Below are 17,106 nucleotides of genomic sequence, written 5' to 3'. Positions count from 1 at the left end.
ATGTCCCGCTCTCCATTTCCATTGCTCTTGTATCTTCTCCCACCCCTGGCTCAGGGGAGCACACCTGTGCTGGGAATGAGATGCCTATGGGACTGAAGTCATAGTGACCTCCCTCTTTGAAAAATGGAGGTGCAGGGCCTTTCTGGGGAGGGGGTTCGTTCTTGGGAGCTGAATTCTTGGCAAGTTCGCTGCCACGGACGGGTTGGAATGGTGAGAGGAGCCAGCTGGGCAACCCTCAAAGGAAGGAGGCTCGGAGCCCTGGGAATGGGTATGGGGCAAGAATGAGTGGTCAGAGGGAGAGGACGGAACAGACTGGGGGGAGGAGATGTCGGAAATGGAAGAGGTAACAGGGTTTAGTGAGCCGGGAGAGTTTGTGGCAGAGAGAAGTCCAGAATCAGAGGCTGAAGAGGAGCGGGTGGCAAAAGGCAGAGATCGGTCCGGCTGGTGAAGAAACCAGGGTGTCTCCCCTCCCCACTTGTCTCCCAGAACCAGAAGAGGTGTGAAAGGGGCAGAGGAGAGGTTGGCTGCAGGTAGATGCCGTCTCTGATTGCTTGGGAGAAGCTCCGGAGAGGAGGGGACCTAGACAGCTGTGGGGAGGCAGGGATTTTCAGTCTCGGCAACTGATCCATGGGGTGAGACCTACCAGGGAGAGCTGCCCATTAGGCCTGACACTCTTCCACGTCTGTGCAGATTGTGTTCTTGCTAATAAAGAGTTAACTCCCAACCTGAATGGTGCGATTTACTGCTGGCTGAGGCTGATAGGACCCAAACAACACCTGGAGGTGTCGGGAAGGATCATTAGCTGAGTGGTAGAGAAACTCTCTTGCAAGCAGAAGGTCCCAGGTTCAATGCCTGGCAGCTCCAGATACAGAGACTCCTGCCTGAAATCCTGGAAAGCTGCTGCCGGTCAGTGTAGACAATATTGAACTTGATGGACACATGGTCTGATTCAGTATAAGGCAGCTTCCTGTGTTCCTATGAAGAGCTTAAAATCTTGTATCCCCTTCTACATTCCCAACAGTAGGCTACTTAGCACATTAAGCCTGTTTACACACCACACATATTTAAAGCACCCTTCCCAGGCCAAAGAATCCTTGGAGCTCTAGTTAATGGGTGCTGGGAATTACAACCTCTGTTAGGGGTAAACTATGGTTCCCACGATCTTTTGGGTGGCTGGGAATGTGTTCAAATTGTAAGATATGAGTGGAAGAGCTGTTCGACAGGGGAACAGTCTCCCTCGGGAGGTTGTGGACTCTTCTTCGTTGTAGGCTTTTAAGCAGAGGTTGGATGGCCACCTGCCATGGATACTTTAGTTGAGATTCCTTCATTGCAGGGGGTCGGACTAGATGACCCCCGGGGGTCCCTTCCAACTCTATGATTCCAAGGTTCTAAGTTATGATTTTGAGCTTCTGTAATAGAAAACAGATGCTGCCCTCTGCTGGGTAGATGTGAGAATTGATGGATTAAAACAACAGATGGAATAAGGGTGGGTGGGATGTACAGTGGTACCTCAGGTTACTGGTACATACGCTTCAGGTTACATACTCCGCTAACCCAGAAATACAGGTGAAACTCAAAAAATTAGAATATTGTGGAAAAGTTCATTCAACTTAAAAGGTGAAACTAATAGATGAGATAGACTCATGACATGCAAAGCGAGATATGTCAAGCCTTTATTTGTTATAATTGGGATGATTATGGTGAGAACCATAATTATGAGAACCCCAAATTAACAATTTCAGCTTTGGGGTTTTCATCAGCTGCACGCCATAATCATCACAATTATAACAAGCAAAGGCTTGGCATATCTCACTTTGCATGTCATGAGTCTATCTCATATATTAAACTCCAGTAGCTTATGAAAACAATTGCTTACATAAATGGACTTTTCCACGATATCCTAATTTTTCGAGTTTCACCTGTAATGCTTCAGGTTAAGAACTTTGCTTCAGGATAAGAACAGAAATTGTGCTCTGGCGGCGCAGCGGCAGCGGGAGGCCCCATTAGCTAAAGTGGTGCTTCAGGTTAAGAACAGTTTCAGGTTAAGAACGGACCTCCGGAACAAATTAAGTTCTTAACCCAAGGTACCAATGTAGTTGCTCCTTGCCTCCCCTGCTTAAAAAACAACAACATTGTCTTCTCCATTATCTTAAGCTACTCTCACGGCAGCCCATCTCGCAGCACTCTAGACTCCGATCAGCTACAGACGAAGGATTCTGTGTGCACTCAAAGCTGAATCTGCCCCAAACTTCATTTTCCAAAACACTGTACAAACCAAAATGCAGCCGTCTGTCGACATTCCCACTTCACCAAACGTTGCCATGCAGTTCTCCAGACAAGGTTTACAAAAGTGCATGGATGACGTATTTGTGAAAATGACATTCAGAAACACACAATGTTGGGTGGGGGGAGGAAACGGGCTGCAGCAGTGTGCACACTCCCCAAAATGTAAAGATGTGTTTATTAAGAGAAACAATTGGCAATAAGATGCTGACGAAATTTCGCGGTTTTTGTGAAACTGTGAATCGCTCTGAAATCTGGAGAGCTGGATTTAATACAGTGGCTTGGCTCCCGAACAAATCATCTCCTGAACATCACAACCCCGGAAGTGACTGTTCCGGTTTGCGAACTATTTTTGGAAGCCGAATGTCCGACAGGGCTTCCGGAGTTTCCTGCAGCCAACCGGAAGCTGCGATTTGGTTTCCGAATGTTTTGGAAGTCGAACGGACTTCCGGAACGGATTCCGTTCAACTTCCAAGGTACGACTGTATTGGGGGAAACGAGAAAGTGAGAGGACGGGAACTGAACAGGTCCTGCCACCTGTAGCCCCAGCCAGCCAGGCCAATGGTCAGGGATGATGGGAGTTGTAGTCCAACAATATCTAGAGGGCACCAAGATGGCTAAGCCTGCCTTAGAAGTAAGGCCACATATGCTCTAGGCATTTAAAGCAGTTTTGTACCACTTCAGCTGTAATGCCACTTAAGTGTCCCACTTAAGTTTACCAGTTTGGAGGGGCCCTGAGATAGGAAGCAGCCTTATCTCCACGTTGGTGGGGCTCAGGATGTGGGGAGCAGGGAGAAGCACATCACAAAAGTCTGGTCAGCCCTGGTCTAATGGAAGAGGGAACTCTGGCAGGGCAACAGGAGAACTTCAGTTCCCGAGGTCTTCTGCTTGAGACTTTTCCTGGCGGACGTTTTATAGCCCAGTCTCTTAGCTTTCCCCGACATTTCCGCCCAGTCAGAAACCCAAAAGCTCGGGCAACCCTCTGGGGAAGTTTCCGGAAGGTTCCGAGGCCTGCGCTCAATCTGGTTGCTTTGTTTCCTTGCTTTCGAGGGGCTCCCGGGCCTCGGTCGAGCGGTCAGGGTCCGAAAGGGAAGGGGGAGCAGCAGTAGCGGGGAGCCCCCTGTCTTTGGGCTTGTAGACGAAACTCGCAGGGCTCCCTTGAGCCTGGAGGATCTCCGAGCGGAGTCTCTGCGGGCAGCTGTCCCCGGCCAAGAGCTGAGAGGAGCCGTGCGACACCAAGAAAAGGCCGTGGGTCCCGGGATCGGAGACGCCATACTTCTCGGCGCACACGGCGCACACCGACGCTGTTGTCATGTCAGGGGGCACGGAGATGGTCTTCTGGTTGTTGAAGGGTTCGCAGTAGGAGACATAGAGGATGTTCTGAAGGGGTGGGTGGGAAGCAAGCAGTTACCGTGTGGCCAAGGCCCATGAGGTAGTAGGCCTGCCATAAAAGCAATGGTTCTCCAACATATTGGAGTGGCAGGAGCAGATAATAATAATAATAATAATAATAATAATAGTAGTAGTAGTAGTCAGGAAACCCCCCCTCACCCCGACAGGTAGTATTCCCAGATCCGTTGCGGTACAGGGAACCACCTCCCCCTCTCCGCAGTTTGTCATCCTCCTCCTCTGGAAGCAGGGAGTCGGGGCAGGGGCTGTGTCAGGATCACAGAGCCTCAACACCAAGCAGGAAGTGGGGAACAGGGACCTTTTCCCGCGCTCCTATCTCGAAGGGAGGAAGGACATGGAAGGGGGAGGCGGGGGTTCAGAATCCCGCGCCTCCTGTGCTGGACCAAGAACCGGAAGGGTTCATTCCCGGACTCTGCAGAGGGATGAGATGGACGTTTTTACTTTAGCTCCACTGTAAATATTTGCACAATAAAGAACTTAGTTGTTAGAAGTTTGGCTTCTGGCCGATTACTCATGAGCAACCACTGACGATCTTACAATAATAATAATAATAATAATAATAATAATAATAATAATAATAATAACAACAACAATAATAATAATAATGTATTATTGATACCCCGCCCATCTGACTAAAAACACGATAAAACATCAAACACTGAAAACTTCCCTCAACAGGGTTGCCTTCAGATGTCTTCTAAAAGTCAGATAGTTGTTTATTTCCTTGACATCTGATGGGAGGGCGTTCCACAGGGCGGGTGCCACCACCGAGAAGGCCCTCTGCATGGTTCCCTGTAACCTCACTTCTCAGAGCGAGGGAACCGCCAGAAGGCTCTCGGAGCTGGACCTCATGAACAATGGGGGTGGAGAGGCTCCTTCAGGTATACCGGGCCGAGGCAGTCTAGGGCTTTCAAGGTCAGCGCCAATGCTTTGAATTGTGCTCGGAAACGTACTGGGAGCCAGTGTAGGTCTTTCAGGACCGGTGTTATATGTTAGATGGAAAGCGTGGCGGGGAGATTCAAGGACAACCAAAGAAACCTTTCTACATTTCAGTGTAGCGTGGTATGGTATCAAAATATTTCTATTCGCAGAATATGGAAAGAGATCTTTTCAAAATGAGAGCAAGAGCAATTGGCTAAGTCTTCCACAGTTCTCCACGGCACACTGTTGTGAAATTCAACTGTGGCTGATATGACAGACCGGAAAAGAGAAAGGCGTCTTTGCGTTGATGAGAGTTGGGTTTGTCTCATAGGAGACAAACCTCCTAATACAACGAGATTACCCAGTGAAAGCAAGCTCAAACCTCTCGATGAGTTTGTAGACGTACTTAAGGTACGCATGTCAGAGGCTCATTTATAATAATATTTTGGGGAGGATTCCTGTTCTTATGCAGCTCTTGTGTAGTTCTTGCACTTTCTGGATGCTCCATGATCATGTCCCTTCCAGCGCTACGATTTTATGATACAGTGGCACCTTGGTTTAAGAACAGCTTAGTTTATGAACAACTTGGATTAAGAATGGTGCAAATTCAGAAGTAGGTGTTTTGGTTTGTGAACTTTCCCTTGGAAACAGAACAGGTTTCGCTTCCTGTTGAGTGTGTTCCATTTGTAAACTGAGTCCCCCACCGCTATGGGAAAGCATACCTTGGTTTAAGAACGCTTTGGTTTAAGAACAGACTTCCGGAACAGATTAAGAAGAAGAAGAAGAGTTTGGATTTGATATCCCGCTTTTCACTACCCGAAGGAGTCTCAAAGCGGCAAACATTCTCCTTCCCCTTCCTCCCCAACAACAAACACTCTGTGAGGTGAGTGGGGCTGAGAGACTTCAGAGAAGTGTGACTAGCCCAAGGTCACCCAGCAGCTGCATGTGGAAGAGCGGGGACGCGAACCCGGTTCACCAGATTACAAGTCTACCGCTCTTAACCACTACACCACACTGGCTGTGTTCGTAAGCCGAGGTACCACTGTACTATGAACTTGCGGAACAACCGACGACACTCCTGCTGATGATCTCAGGGACTGGGCTGGGATATAAAGGTTCAGACAGTCCCTGGGGGCAACCTGAACCTCAGTTAATTAACGCAAGGACCTTGAACCCGGCTCAGTAGTGGATGGGCAGCCAGTCAAGATGCTTTGATACCAAAGAGTGAGCTTGAAACCCCAAGAGATGTCAGGATCTCCCCGTTTCCATCCACACCAGGAAAGTCACCTGGGCACCTTTCAAGTTGTTCCTTTGCCTTCATGGATTGATTTCAAACTCTTTATCTCCCCCCCCCCCAAAAAAAGTCACCTGACATCATTGTGATGTCAGTTTGATTGACAGGTGAGGAACAGGTGTGGGGGAGGTACTACTCCAGCCCACTGGCCCGATTGAGTTCCGCACCCCATCTTGGAATTTGGCTCCCAGAATCCCTTGCTCTCTCCCACTTCTTAGCCCTCCGATTCAGCATAGGACTCCTTTTGCAGACTCCAGCCTCACCTGGGAATGGGGCCGGTTGCCGTGGTGATGGTGGATGGTTCGGCGCCGATGCCACTGGTGGATGGAGCGCTGGGCCTCGATGCTGATTTGCCGCGTCACCGCGGCAGCTGGCTGGAAGTTCTCGATGTGGAAGAGGGCGCCAAACCAGGTGGTGAGGTAATAACCTCCTGCGACGCGAGAGGGAGGGAGAAGAGAAAACCCGCGTCAGAATAGAGATCCACGGGCTCAGGAAGGCTTTTGTGCACTGTTGGATCCGAACCTTTCAGAGGACTGAACTCAGGCCTGGCTTAAACACAGAAGCGACACCTGGGCCACGGTTCTCAGCCCTGTCGACCAGGTGGGTCACTTCCTGAACCAGAAAACAGAAACGCTAATCCTGTGCCCGCTGGCAAAGGTATCATCGCTTGGTGTGCTTCAGTGCACATCAGCACAGTTCAATTAACTCAAATGCAGTAGAAGTGGAGTGTGGTTTTGCGTCCCTCTGTTCCAGGGACGCGGAACCCGTGGCTCACCATATGTATAGGTATAAATTCAATAAATGAATAAATATATATATATGTTGCTGGACTACAACTCACATCATCCCTGACCATTGGGCCATGCTGGCTGGAGCTGATGGGAGCTCAAGTGCAGCAGCTCCCTCACACCTGTGCTCTATTCCCTATATGTGTGTCATGCACCAGCTGGATGCAGAGGACTGGTGGGAGGAACCAGACGGGGGACCCCCCAAGAGAAGAAGGCTCAGAGCCTGGGGGATTGGTGGTGGGACGACAATGAGTAGTCAGAGGGAGAAGGGGGGGGAAGGAGGTTAGAAACTGAAGACGGAACAGGGCTTAATGAGCTGGGAGAGTCTGTGGCAGAGAGCAGTCCAGAATCAGACGCAGAAGAGGAAGGGGGAGCAAGAGACAGAGGTGAGGCAGGCTGGGGAAGAAGCCAGGGTGTCTCCCCCTCCTGCTTTGACAAGCTCCCTTCCCCCCTGGTCTCCAAGAACCAGAAGAGGTATGAAAAGGGGAGAGCAGAGAGAGAGAAGACAACGGAGCCCCAGATTGCTTGGGAAGGAGACTTAGGGAACTGTGAGAAGGCAGGGACCTTCAGTTCCCACTTCTGCACTTGGGGCAAGATCTACTGGGATGAGGAGCTGCGCTCACTAGGCCTGGTCTCCTTTAATAAAGAGTCAACTTACGCCGTATGGTTTATTGCCGGCTTGTTCCTGGCACCCGCTCCTGACAACATGAGGCAGAGACTTCTGGGGTCTCCTAGAGACATTAACCATAAACTGTAGGAGGACACCCAAGTACCTAGCAAAAATCCAGATCATTTCAGGATACCCGAGGGACACATCTAGGTCTGGCACAACTTGCCAGGGTTACCTTCTCCCTGCAGCTGGCTAGGGTCCACCAGTTCCATCATGTATTCGACATCCAGCTGCACCGAAACCACGTCACAGTTCACCAGCGTGTAGATCAGAACCGGCAGGAAGTCGTCGGCGCCAAAAGGCACTTCCGAAAATGGGAAAACAGAAGAACGTCGTCAGAGCCAGCCTTACTGTTCAGTTTGCAAGGAAAGCGGATGCAGAGAAATTATTGTCTCTTTCGCTCATAATACAGCCGTACCTTGGTCGACTCGACCGTTTTGGCTCCCGAACACAGCAAACCCGGAAGTGAGTGATCCGGTTTGCGAACGTTCTTTGGGACCCGAAAGTCCGATGGGGCTTCTGTGGCTTCCTGCAGCCAATCGGAAGCCGGGCCTTGGTTTCTGAAGTTGAACGGATTTCCTGAATGGATTCCGTTCGACTTCCAAGGTGCGACTGTACTGGGACTTGTGAGGGATCCTATTCCCTCCCCTGTCGATACTTCCCCAACCGTGACTCTGTTGTCCCTATGTTTCACTGACAACTAGGATGAATCCTTCAGTGTTTATATGGGAGTTGTCTCTGGGGTACCTCAGGGCTTTACGTTTGAAAACCTCTTGCCACCTATGGGATCAGGGTTCCCACCTACTGCAGTTTGCCTTCACTTTAGGCAACTACGTGGCACACTTGGCTTCACTGTCCAGCCCTCTGTATGACAGGAGAATAAGCAAACAGTTTCCTCTTCCACAGGAAAGCTTTGTTCTCTCCTCTTAGTCACACCTCTTGAGGTACTGATCCACTGCCAGAGTCAGCGAACGTTTAAGCACATTTAACTTTATTAGGTAACTTGAAAACATGGATGTCTCGGGTTATCACTTATACAAATCTTCTTCTCATGTAATTCAGCTTAGTTATAATATTTCCTGCATCCCTTTAGCGATGGTAACGACCTTTCCTCCCATTCCCCAAAGCCTAACCTCCCATTTTCTCTCTCTAATCCTCCACCCCCCAACTGCCAAACCCCCAACTGCCTTTCAAGGTTGTTCCCCCTCCATTTAGAATGCCAACTAGCTCCGCCTCCCAGGGAACACCTACCTAACATGGGAGTGATAGGTTAACCCATGATGAACCAGGCATTATTCCGCCACAGGACTCAGGGGCGTTCGGTGAAGCTGAATGTTGGGGAGATTCGGGACAAGCAAGAAGAAACGCACTTTCTTCCCAAGTCAGGCCACTTGGTCCATGCAGCTCAGTGCTGCCTACACTGGCTGGCAGCCACTCTCCGGGATTTCAGACAGGGAAGCCTTCACCAGCTGGGGATTGAAACTGGGACCTTGCTGGAGGCAAACCAGCTGCTCTAAACCACTGAGCTCTGACCCTTCTCAGAGACATGCTGCCATGGTGTCCCTACCTGTTCCTCCCGCAGCCTGGTTCATGGCTTCATAGAGCATCTTGCAGACTTTGAGCATGTGTGTCTCCTTCTTCTTGGGGGAGTAAGCCAGGTGCATAAGGCTCAGCTTGGCCTGGATGCGCTCCAAGGCGGCCCCATCCGGGACGCCGGCCGTCACGCCCAGCTCGGCCAGGCTCTGCCCCCGCATGGTGGCCTGGTGCTCACGCAGCTTGTCCAGGGTGCCGTCGTGGGCGTGGAATTCGTGCAACTGGGCGTAGACGGAGTCCCGGAGAGGCTTCAGCATGCATTTGTACAGAGCAGCTTCGACCACGGAACCTAGCGGAAAAGCGATACAAGAAAGGGGAAGGGGGAGAGAAGGAGAAAATGAAGCCACAACACGTTACTGTGGATCATGCGGGTCAGGCAAGTGGTGTATCGGAGGGTGAGTACAACTCTGGGATTCCCCACCCCCCCAGAGGAGAAGCAATGATGCCACCTGGATGCTCCTCGCCCTAGCACAGGGATGAGGCGATGACGAGGCTTTCAAGGTTGTGGCAAGTTTAATGGTGATGATGATGATGATGATGATGATGATGATGATGAAGAGTTTGGATTTGATATCCTGCTTTATCACTACCCGAAGGAGTCTCAAAGCGGCTAACATTCTCCTTCCCTTTCCTCCCCCACAACAAACACTCTGTGAGGTGAGTGGGGCTGAGAGACTTCAGAGAAGTGTGACTAGCCCAAGGTCACCCAGCAGCTGCATGTGGAGGAGTGGAGACGCGAACCCGGTTCACCAGATTACAAGTCTACCACTCTTAACCACTACACCACACTGGCTCAAAGTCTGCAAGATGCTCTATGATGATGATGATGATGATGATAATAATAATAATAATAATAATAATAATAATAATAATAATAATGGGGGGCAATCCTAGAGGAAGTCAGAGGATGAGAATCCAGAGACCAGACACGTTTTCCTTTTTGTCTGATGGCGTTCCGCTTTAAAATATAACCACATTTTTTATTTTTATTTTGCAAGGCTGCTTGCACTCTGAATTCAAAACCGAAAGGTTGCATTTTCAGCTGGCTAAGGGCAGGGTGGGGAGGAAGGGGTGTGTGGTAGGGGCGGACCGCCCCGGGTATCACCTGAGGGCGTGTGTGTGACAAAATGCCGGGTGGCACTCACCTTGGGGCCTGCAGCGTGCCCGAGCCACACGTCTCTCCTGGGAGTGATGTGGTAGCTTGGGCATGCGCAAGCTCTGTGCAGCCCAAACGGTCTGCCCGCTGCCTCCCCCTCAGCCGTGGGGCAGCTGAGTGGGAGGAGGCAGGCAGACTCCTCGGAGGCCCCGTGGAGCGCACTGTCCCGGCTGGCACCGCCCCTGGGCGCTAGGCATGCACACCGCCCCCAGGCACCCAATTGCCTTGCTCCGCCGCTGACTAAGGGTTTTGTTGTTGTTGAAGGCTCAATATGCTAAAAGCTTGGTGTCTTCTACAATATGGCATTCAGAGGTGTAGGGAGAGTGTGTTTTGACTACACACAATTATGGTTTCGGAACATAACCCCTGCTTAAGCTAAGCGTCAACTATACTCTCAAGCTCCGGGAGGAAGACCCTTCATGGCCTACAGACAGCCACCCAATCTAAAACAACTCCTCACCCACAATAATACAACGACAGGACTCAACATGGACACTGGTACCAGAGCCTGCAATAAACCCAGATGCCAACTTTGCTGCCACATAAACCCGGACAACACCATTACTGGCCCCAACAACATCAAACATACCATCTCAGGACTATTCAATTGCTCATCTTCCAACATTGTGTATGCAATCAAATGCCAACAGTGCCCTTCAGCTCTCTATATTGGACAAACATATACGCCAAAGGATAAATGGACATGAATCTGATATCAGGAATCAGAGAAACCAGTAGGAGAACACTTCAGTCTCCCAGGATATTCTATAAAAGATCTCAAAGTAGCTGTCTTAATAAAAAGGAATTTCAGAAATAGACTGGAAAGAGAAGTGGCTGAATTGCAACTAATCACCAAACTTAAAACCATGGAGAAACCTGGTCTGAACAAAGACATTGGATTCTTCTCTCATTATACATGACAAAGCTATCTTTAGCCATCTCACCCCTTGCCTTTCCCTGTAAGACCAATTGCAGTCGTTAAGAGTCGTCAACAGGTTTTCCACACCTATCAGCTGATCACCCATTCCCACCCCACTTCTGAGTAATACCCCTCCCCACTCCCTCACTATATTTAAGGATCTGGTGACTTCTGTTTCGGTGTATCTGAAGAAGTGTGCATGCACACGAAAACTCATACCAAGAACAAACTTAGTTGGTCTCTAAGGTGCTACTGGAAAGAATTTTTTATTTTATTTTGTTTTGACTATGGCAGACCAACACAGCTACCTACCTGTAACGTCAACTATACTGTTTGTGCTTCCTTCCACCTCTTAAAGTGAGAATTGAAAAGTTCTCAGGAGTTGAGATTCCTGCATTGCAGGGGGTTGGACTAGAATCATGGGTAGGCAAACTAAGGCCCGGGGGGCCGGATCTGGCCCAATCGCCTTCTCAATCCGGCCCACGGACGGTCCGGGAATCAGCATGTTTTTACATGAGTAGAATGTGTGCTTTTATTTAAAATGCACCCCTGGGTTATTTGTGGGGCATAGGAATTCGTTCATTCCCTCCCCCCAAAAAATATAGTTCGGCCCCCCACAAGGTCTGAGGGACAGTGGACCGGCCCCCCGCTGAAAAAGTTTGCTGACCCCTGGACTAAATGACCCCCTGGGGTCCCTTCCAACTCTACGATTCTAAGAAACCTGGTTCTGTATTCTGGGTGGAAACATCAGTAAGCGGGCCAAGGCCCAACAAACAAACAAGCACAGGGAACCCAGAGCCTCTTTGGATTTCTTTGTGTCCAGGAAGCTACCTTGTGGCTCCTCTTAGCATCTGCTGGGCTTCCCCTCCCAGCTGCCTCTGCTGCATATGGTGTGGCCTGCATCACAGCCTCAACCACAGCTTCCTAAGCGCTCTGCTCTGGCCCACATGTGAGCAGATAGCAATGTCGCAAGCTGGCCGCGGTCCAGAGTGGAAACGGCAGGGGTGTTATTTTCGGCTTCTCAGAGATACGATGAAATATATTTATAAGCAGCTTTGCCGGGAAGCAGATAACCTGACAGTGTGACGGTTTCTGTTTTGGGGGTAGACAGAGCTTTGCCCCCACCAAGACTGCAACCTTGGCTATGCATCTGCAAACTCAGAGTAGCACAAGAGGAGGAGGAGGAGGAGGAGGAGGAGGAGGAGGAGGAGGAGGAGGAGGAGGAGACTGTGGGGTTGCCAAGTCAGCAGCACCCCAGACCCTGAGATTTCAGGACCCAAATCAGAGACCTAGAGGGGAGCCCTGGTGATGTCACAGATGTGGGCCCTGGAGACGGAGGTTAATTGGGAGAGGGCAGACCCCACTGAGTCTGAGCCCTGGAGATGGATGTTAATTGGGAGAGGGGAGGAGGGAGCAATGTAGAGCAGCGCCCACCCATAGCGATAGTCTGTGCAATAATTTGCAGGCTGAAACTTCAAGCTGCACACGTAGTTTTCTGAATTTTTTTTATATAAAAAAGTAAAGATGGTATAATTCTAGAAGGTTGTATTATCTTTGAAGGGGGCATGGCCATGAAGGGACCCTGTCCTTCTGAATTTGCCACGACTACACTGCTGCCAGCAAAACTATTCAAAACAGACGACTCTCAAGTAGGGTTGCCATATTTCGAAGAGAACAAAAGAGGGCACATTTGCCGACTTCTACTTTTAACTATGGATCGCTACGATGACTCTCATTTTACATACCCATAAAAAAGGATGTGTCTGATCACTCCAGTTAAATTACATAAAATGTATAAAACTAAAGATAATCTATGTTGGAGGTGCGGAAAGGAGACAGGGACATTCATACATATGTGGTGGCGCTGTAGGAAAATCAAAATTTTCTGGAATCAGGTTTTTGAAGAAATTAAAAAAAAACATTGAAATATAATATTAAGAAAAACCCAGAAGCCTTTCTATTAGGGATACTGGATGAAGGAATTAAGAAGGAGGATGAGAAACTCTTTGTATACGCATTCACAGTGGCAAGAATATTAATTGCTGCGTAGATTCCAAGATAAATTATTTAGTTATTTAGATTTGGCCAAATTAACAGAATTAATTAGAGGAAGTAGCAAAGCTGGGAAAAATTTGGTGAATATATGAAAAAACAGTGCCCTACTTTAAAGACCTGGATCCATATCTAGTAATCCGTACTGATATACAAGAAAGAATGATATGTGATGTATTAATTTTACTATATATATATTGGTTTAGGGGTAAAGGAAAGCAGAAATGAAATGGTTTAATGAATTAACCCGAGAGGACGACAAGAGGAAGTCTAAAAAGTCTAAAATGACACTGAGATCCAGCGCCGAGGGCCTTCTGTCAGTTCCCTCACTGCGAGAAGCAAAGCTACAGGGAACCAGGCAGAGGGCCTTCTCGGTAGTGGCACCCGCCCTGTGGAACACCCTCCCATCAGAGGTCAGAGAGATAAACAACTACCTGACATTCAGAAAATACCTGAAGGCAGCCCTGTTTAGGGAAGTTTTTAACCTGTGATATTTTAATGTATTTTAATATCTGTTGGAGGCCGCCCAGAGTGGCTGGGGGGACTCGACCAGATGGGCGGGGCATAAATAATAAAGTATTATTATTATTATTATTATTATTATTATTATTATTATTATTATTATTATAAAATGTGGATAGGAATGGGTGTTGAATGTATGTATGTGGTTTGTTTTGTTTTGTTTGATTTATTAGTTTAGTTTTTTCGTTTGATAGAGTGTTTGTTAGAAGTAATGAGTGGTTTTTGATTTGTTTTGTTGTATTATGTTTATTCGCTTGTTTTTGTTGTATTTGGTTATGTTTTATTTGCTTGTTTTTGATGTTTTGATATAATTTTCAATAAAGATTCTTTTAAAAAAAATTAAAAGGATGTGGGGGGGGAGAGAGAGAGAACATATAGCAACCCAACTTGCCCCCCCCAGCTCCCAGCATGCTCCACTCTGCTCCTTTTGCTTCCCTGGGCTCCCCCCCCCCCTCCAGGAGGAAGAGCAGGAATACGAACTTAGTAACTATAAATACCCAGGTCCATCTCCTCGGCCTCGCTTTGCTCGCAGACCACGCGCAGCTCCGAGCTCTCGCACAGGTAGCCCTTGAGGTTACTGATCATCTGCCGGATCTCCTGGAGCAGGTCGGTGCTGGTCGCATGCCGTTTCCCGGCTCCGCGCAGGATGTGGCCCACGAAGCTTTGCACCAGCCCCCCCACGTAGGACGCCGGCTCCTGGGCCAGCTCCTGCACCCTCTTGGACACCCGGCGTTCGGCCGAGAGGAAGCCGCTGAGCGTGCTGCCCACGGCGGAGAGGCGCTGGAGGACCTTGTAGGTCAGGACGGAGGAGGAGGAACGGCGCTGCTGCTTCTTCTGGTGAGCTGCCGCCGCCGCAGCGAGGACGCCCTCCGCCTCGTCCTCCACGCTGCTGACGGATAGCGAGTCGAGTTCGGGGATGGGAGGCAGCAAGATGCTCTCGCTCAGCAGAGAGGATTCGGAGCTGGACTTTTTCAGCGGCCAGGCAGGAGGAGGGGTGGTCGGGATCCCCTCGATCCAGGAGACGCGGTGCGGGGACTTGACCTCCTTCAGGTGGAGGTCGGGGGACGGAGGCGGCTCTTCGGAGGCGGCTTCCGAACTGCTGCAGGCCAGACTGCGATGAAGAGGCCTCCGTCGCGCGGTGGTGGAGCGGAGGAGAGGGTCACCTGAGGGTTGGCGGCAAAGAGAAAGGCATGCTGGGTTAAAACTGCTCTTGCTTGCAGGGTGCTCTTCCCAAGCCGGCTCACCTGGCACCATCATTGCAAATCTACGCTGCATCAGGACTTCAGTCCCTGAGACGCACCAGGTTATGAAGAATCGGAGAGCCGAGTGTCATCAGCATTCCGATGGCACCTGGGCCCCAGTCTCCTACAGTTCTAGGTACAAACAGACAATGGGGGTACCTTAGCCCCCGTGACTCCCCTTCCAGGGTGGCCCTGCAGGACATAACAGAGTCTGTTCTTATCAGCCAAGGGCTCGGCTTTGGACCTTCCCCACTTGTGAATGCAGGCAAGTTAAATGCATGCAAACTGTGGGCTTACTGTGATGGAAGTCTTATTACAAAGGAATTTTAGTGTTTTAGTGTTTTAGTGGGGTTATATCTGTTTTTTATTATGTTTTGATTGTTATGTTTGTGTGTTGTATGTGTCTTGTCGTTCTTTGTTTTGAAAAAAAGCCAATAAAATTCTTATAAATAAAAAAATACAAAGGAATTTCAGAAATAGACTGGAAAGAGAAGTGGCTGAATTGCAACTAATCACCAAACTTAAAACCATGGAGAAACCTGGTCTGAACAAAGACATTGGATTCTTATCTCATTATACATAACAAAGCTATCTTTAGCCATCTCACCCCTTGCCTTTCCCTGCAAGACTAATCACACCTATCAGCTGATCACCCATTCCCACCACCCTTCTGAGTAACACCCCTCCCCACTCCCTCACTATATTTAAGGATCTGGTGACTTCTGTTTCAGTGTATCTGAAGAAGTGTGCATGCACACGAAAGCTCATACCAAGAACAAACCAAGAACAAACTCAGTTGGTCTCTAAGGTGCTACTGGAAAGAATTTTTTATTTTGTTTAGACTATCATAGTATCATAGAATTGTAGAGTTGGAAGGGACCAGAAGGGTGTAGTTCAAACCCCTGCCATGCCCATGACCCTGAGATTAAGAGTCTCATCCTGTACTCACTGAGCTATCACACTGAAGGCTCTCTCTCTCTCTCTCTCTCTCTCTCTCTCTCTCTCTCTCTCTCTCCCACCCACCCCTTACTGGCTGAAAGTACAGGCCAGGATGGTGCTTCCCAGCTTTTATCTGCATGGTTCTTCTGTCCACATGCTTTCCAGGAGGGACGGGACACAATCTGCTCTTATCAGCAAGGCCAGGTTCACAATCCAGCTGTATTCACTCAACCTGAAGGAGCGTCTCCACCCCCATCGTTCAGCCCGGACACCGAGGTCCAGCTCTGAGGGCCTTCCCTCCCTGCGAGAAGTGAGGTGACAGGGAACCAGGCAGAGGGCCTTCTCGGTGGTGGTGCCCGCCCTGTGGAACACCCATCAGATGTCAAGGAAATAAACAACTACCTGACTTTTAGAAGACATCTGAAGGCAGCCCTGTTTAGGGAAGTGTTTAATGACTGATGTTTTATCATGATTTTAATATTCTGTTGGGAGCCGCCCAAAGTGGCTGGGGAAACCCAGCCAGATGGGTGGGGTATAAATAATAATTTATTATTATTATTATTAACCAGCAATTAAAAAGTAACCCTCCAGAATTAGCTGCAGGTGGAATTACATGTGAAACAGACAGGCAAGATGAAGAAGATTATGATGATGAGGAGGAGGACGAGGAGGAGGAGTTTGGATTTGATATCCCGAAGGAGTCTCAAAGCGGCTTACAGTCTCCTTTCCCTTCTTCCCCCACAACAAACACTCTGTGAGGTGAGTGGGGCTGAGAGACTTCAGAGAAGTGTGACTAGCCCAAGGTCACCCAGCAGCTGCATGTGGAGGAGCGGAGACGCGAACCCGGTTCACCAGATTACGAGTCTACCGCTCTTAACCACTACACCACACTGGCTCTCCCACTGATGCTGCCTTGCTCTCCATCTCTTTGAAACACACACACCACACTAACTTACTGGCTGAGAGGGCAGAATCTTTCCCCAGCCCTACCGGGAGATGCTGGGCATTGAAGCTGGGGCCTTCTGCATGCCAAGCAGATGCTCTTCTTCTGAGCCAAGGCCCCTTGCCCTCAATAATTTTGAATATGGTAAGATGCTGATTCAGACCATTGATCCATCTAGCTTCAGCAAACTGTCCACACTGACTGGGAGCAGCGGCCGCCTGGGGTTCAGGCAGAGAGCATTGCCAGCTCTGCCCGCAGATGGGGACCGGAGATGGGACATTCTGCATGCAAGGAAGATGCTCTGGCACCGAGCTACACATCTTCCCTACACACAAAGTGCAGCGGGAGAGCAAGAGAATTGGAAGCAGAGTCTTC

The 17,106-nt window shown here is 49.3% G+C and overlaps 1 protein-coding gene across 1 annotated transcript in view; it reads right to left on the bottom strand.

Moving 5' to 3' along the window:
• Positions 1–2,761: 2,761 nt before the first annotated feature.
• The window catches only part of RINL (Ras and Rab interactor like), a 29,743-nt gene continuing 15,398 nt past the window's right edge, over positions 2,762–17,106 (bottom strand). The window contains exons 7-11 of the mRNA XM_033158790.1: positions 14,106–14,771; positions 8,934–9,248; positions 7,542–7,670; positions 6,172–6,338; positions 2,762–3,663 (exon numbers count right to left, since the gene is read on the bottom strand). Of these exons, the coding sequence (XP_033014681.1) occupies positions 3,301–3,663; positions 6,172–6,338; positions 7,542–7,670; positions 8,934–9,248; positions 14,106–14,771 (1,640 nt within the window). The 3' untranslated portion in view covers positions 2,762–3,300. The remainder of the gene's footprint in view (positions 3,664–6,171; positions 6,339–7,541; positions 7,671–8,933; positions 9,249–14,105; positions 14,772–17,106) is intronic.

The sequence above is a fragment of the Lacerta agilis genome, chromosome 8 (genome assembly GCF_009819535.1).
Source record: "Lacerta agilis isolate rLacAgi1 chromosome 8, rLacAgi1.pri, whole genome shotgun sequence".
Classification (NCBI taxonomy): Eukaryota; Metazoa; Chordata; class Lepidosauria; order Squamata; family Lacertidae; genus Lacerta; species Lacerta agilis.
This window is presented reverse-complemented; position numbering and strand designations above follow the sequence as displayed.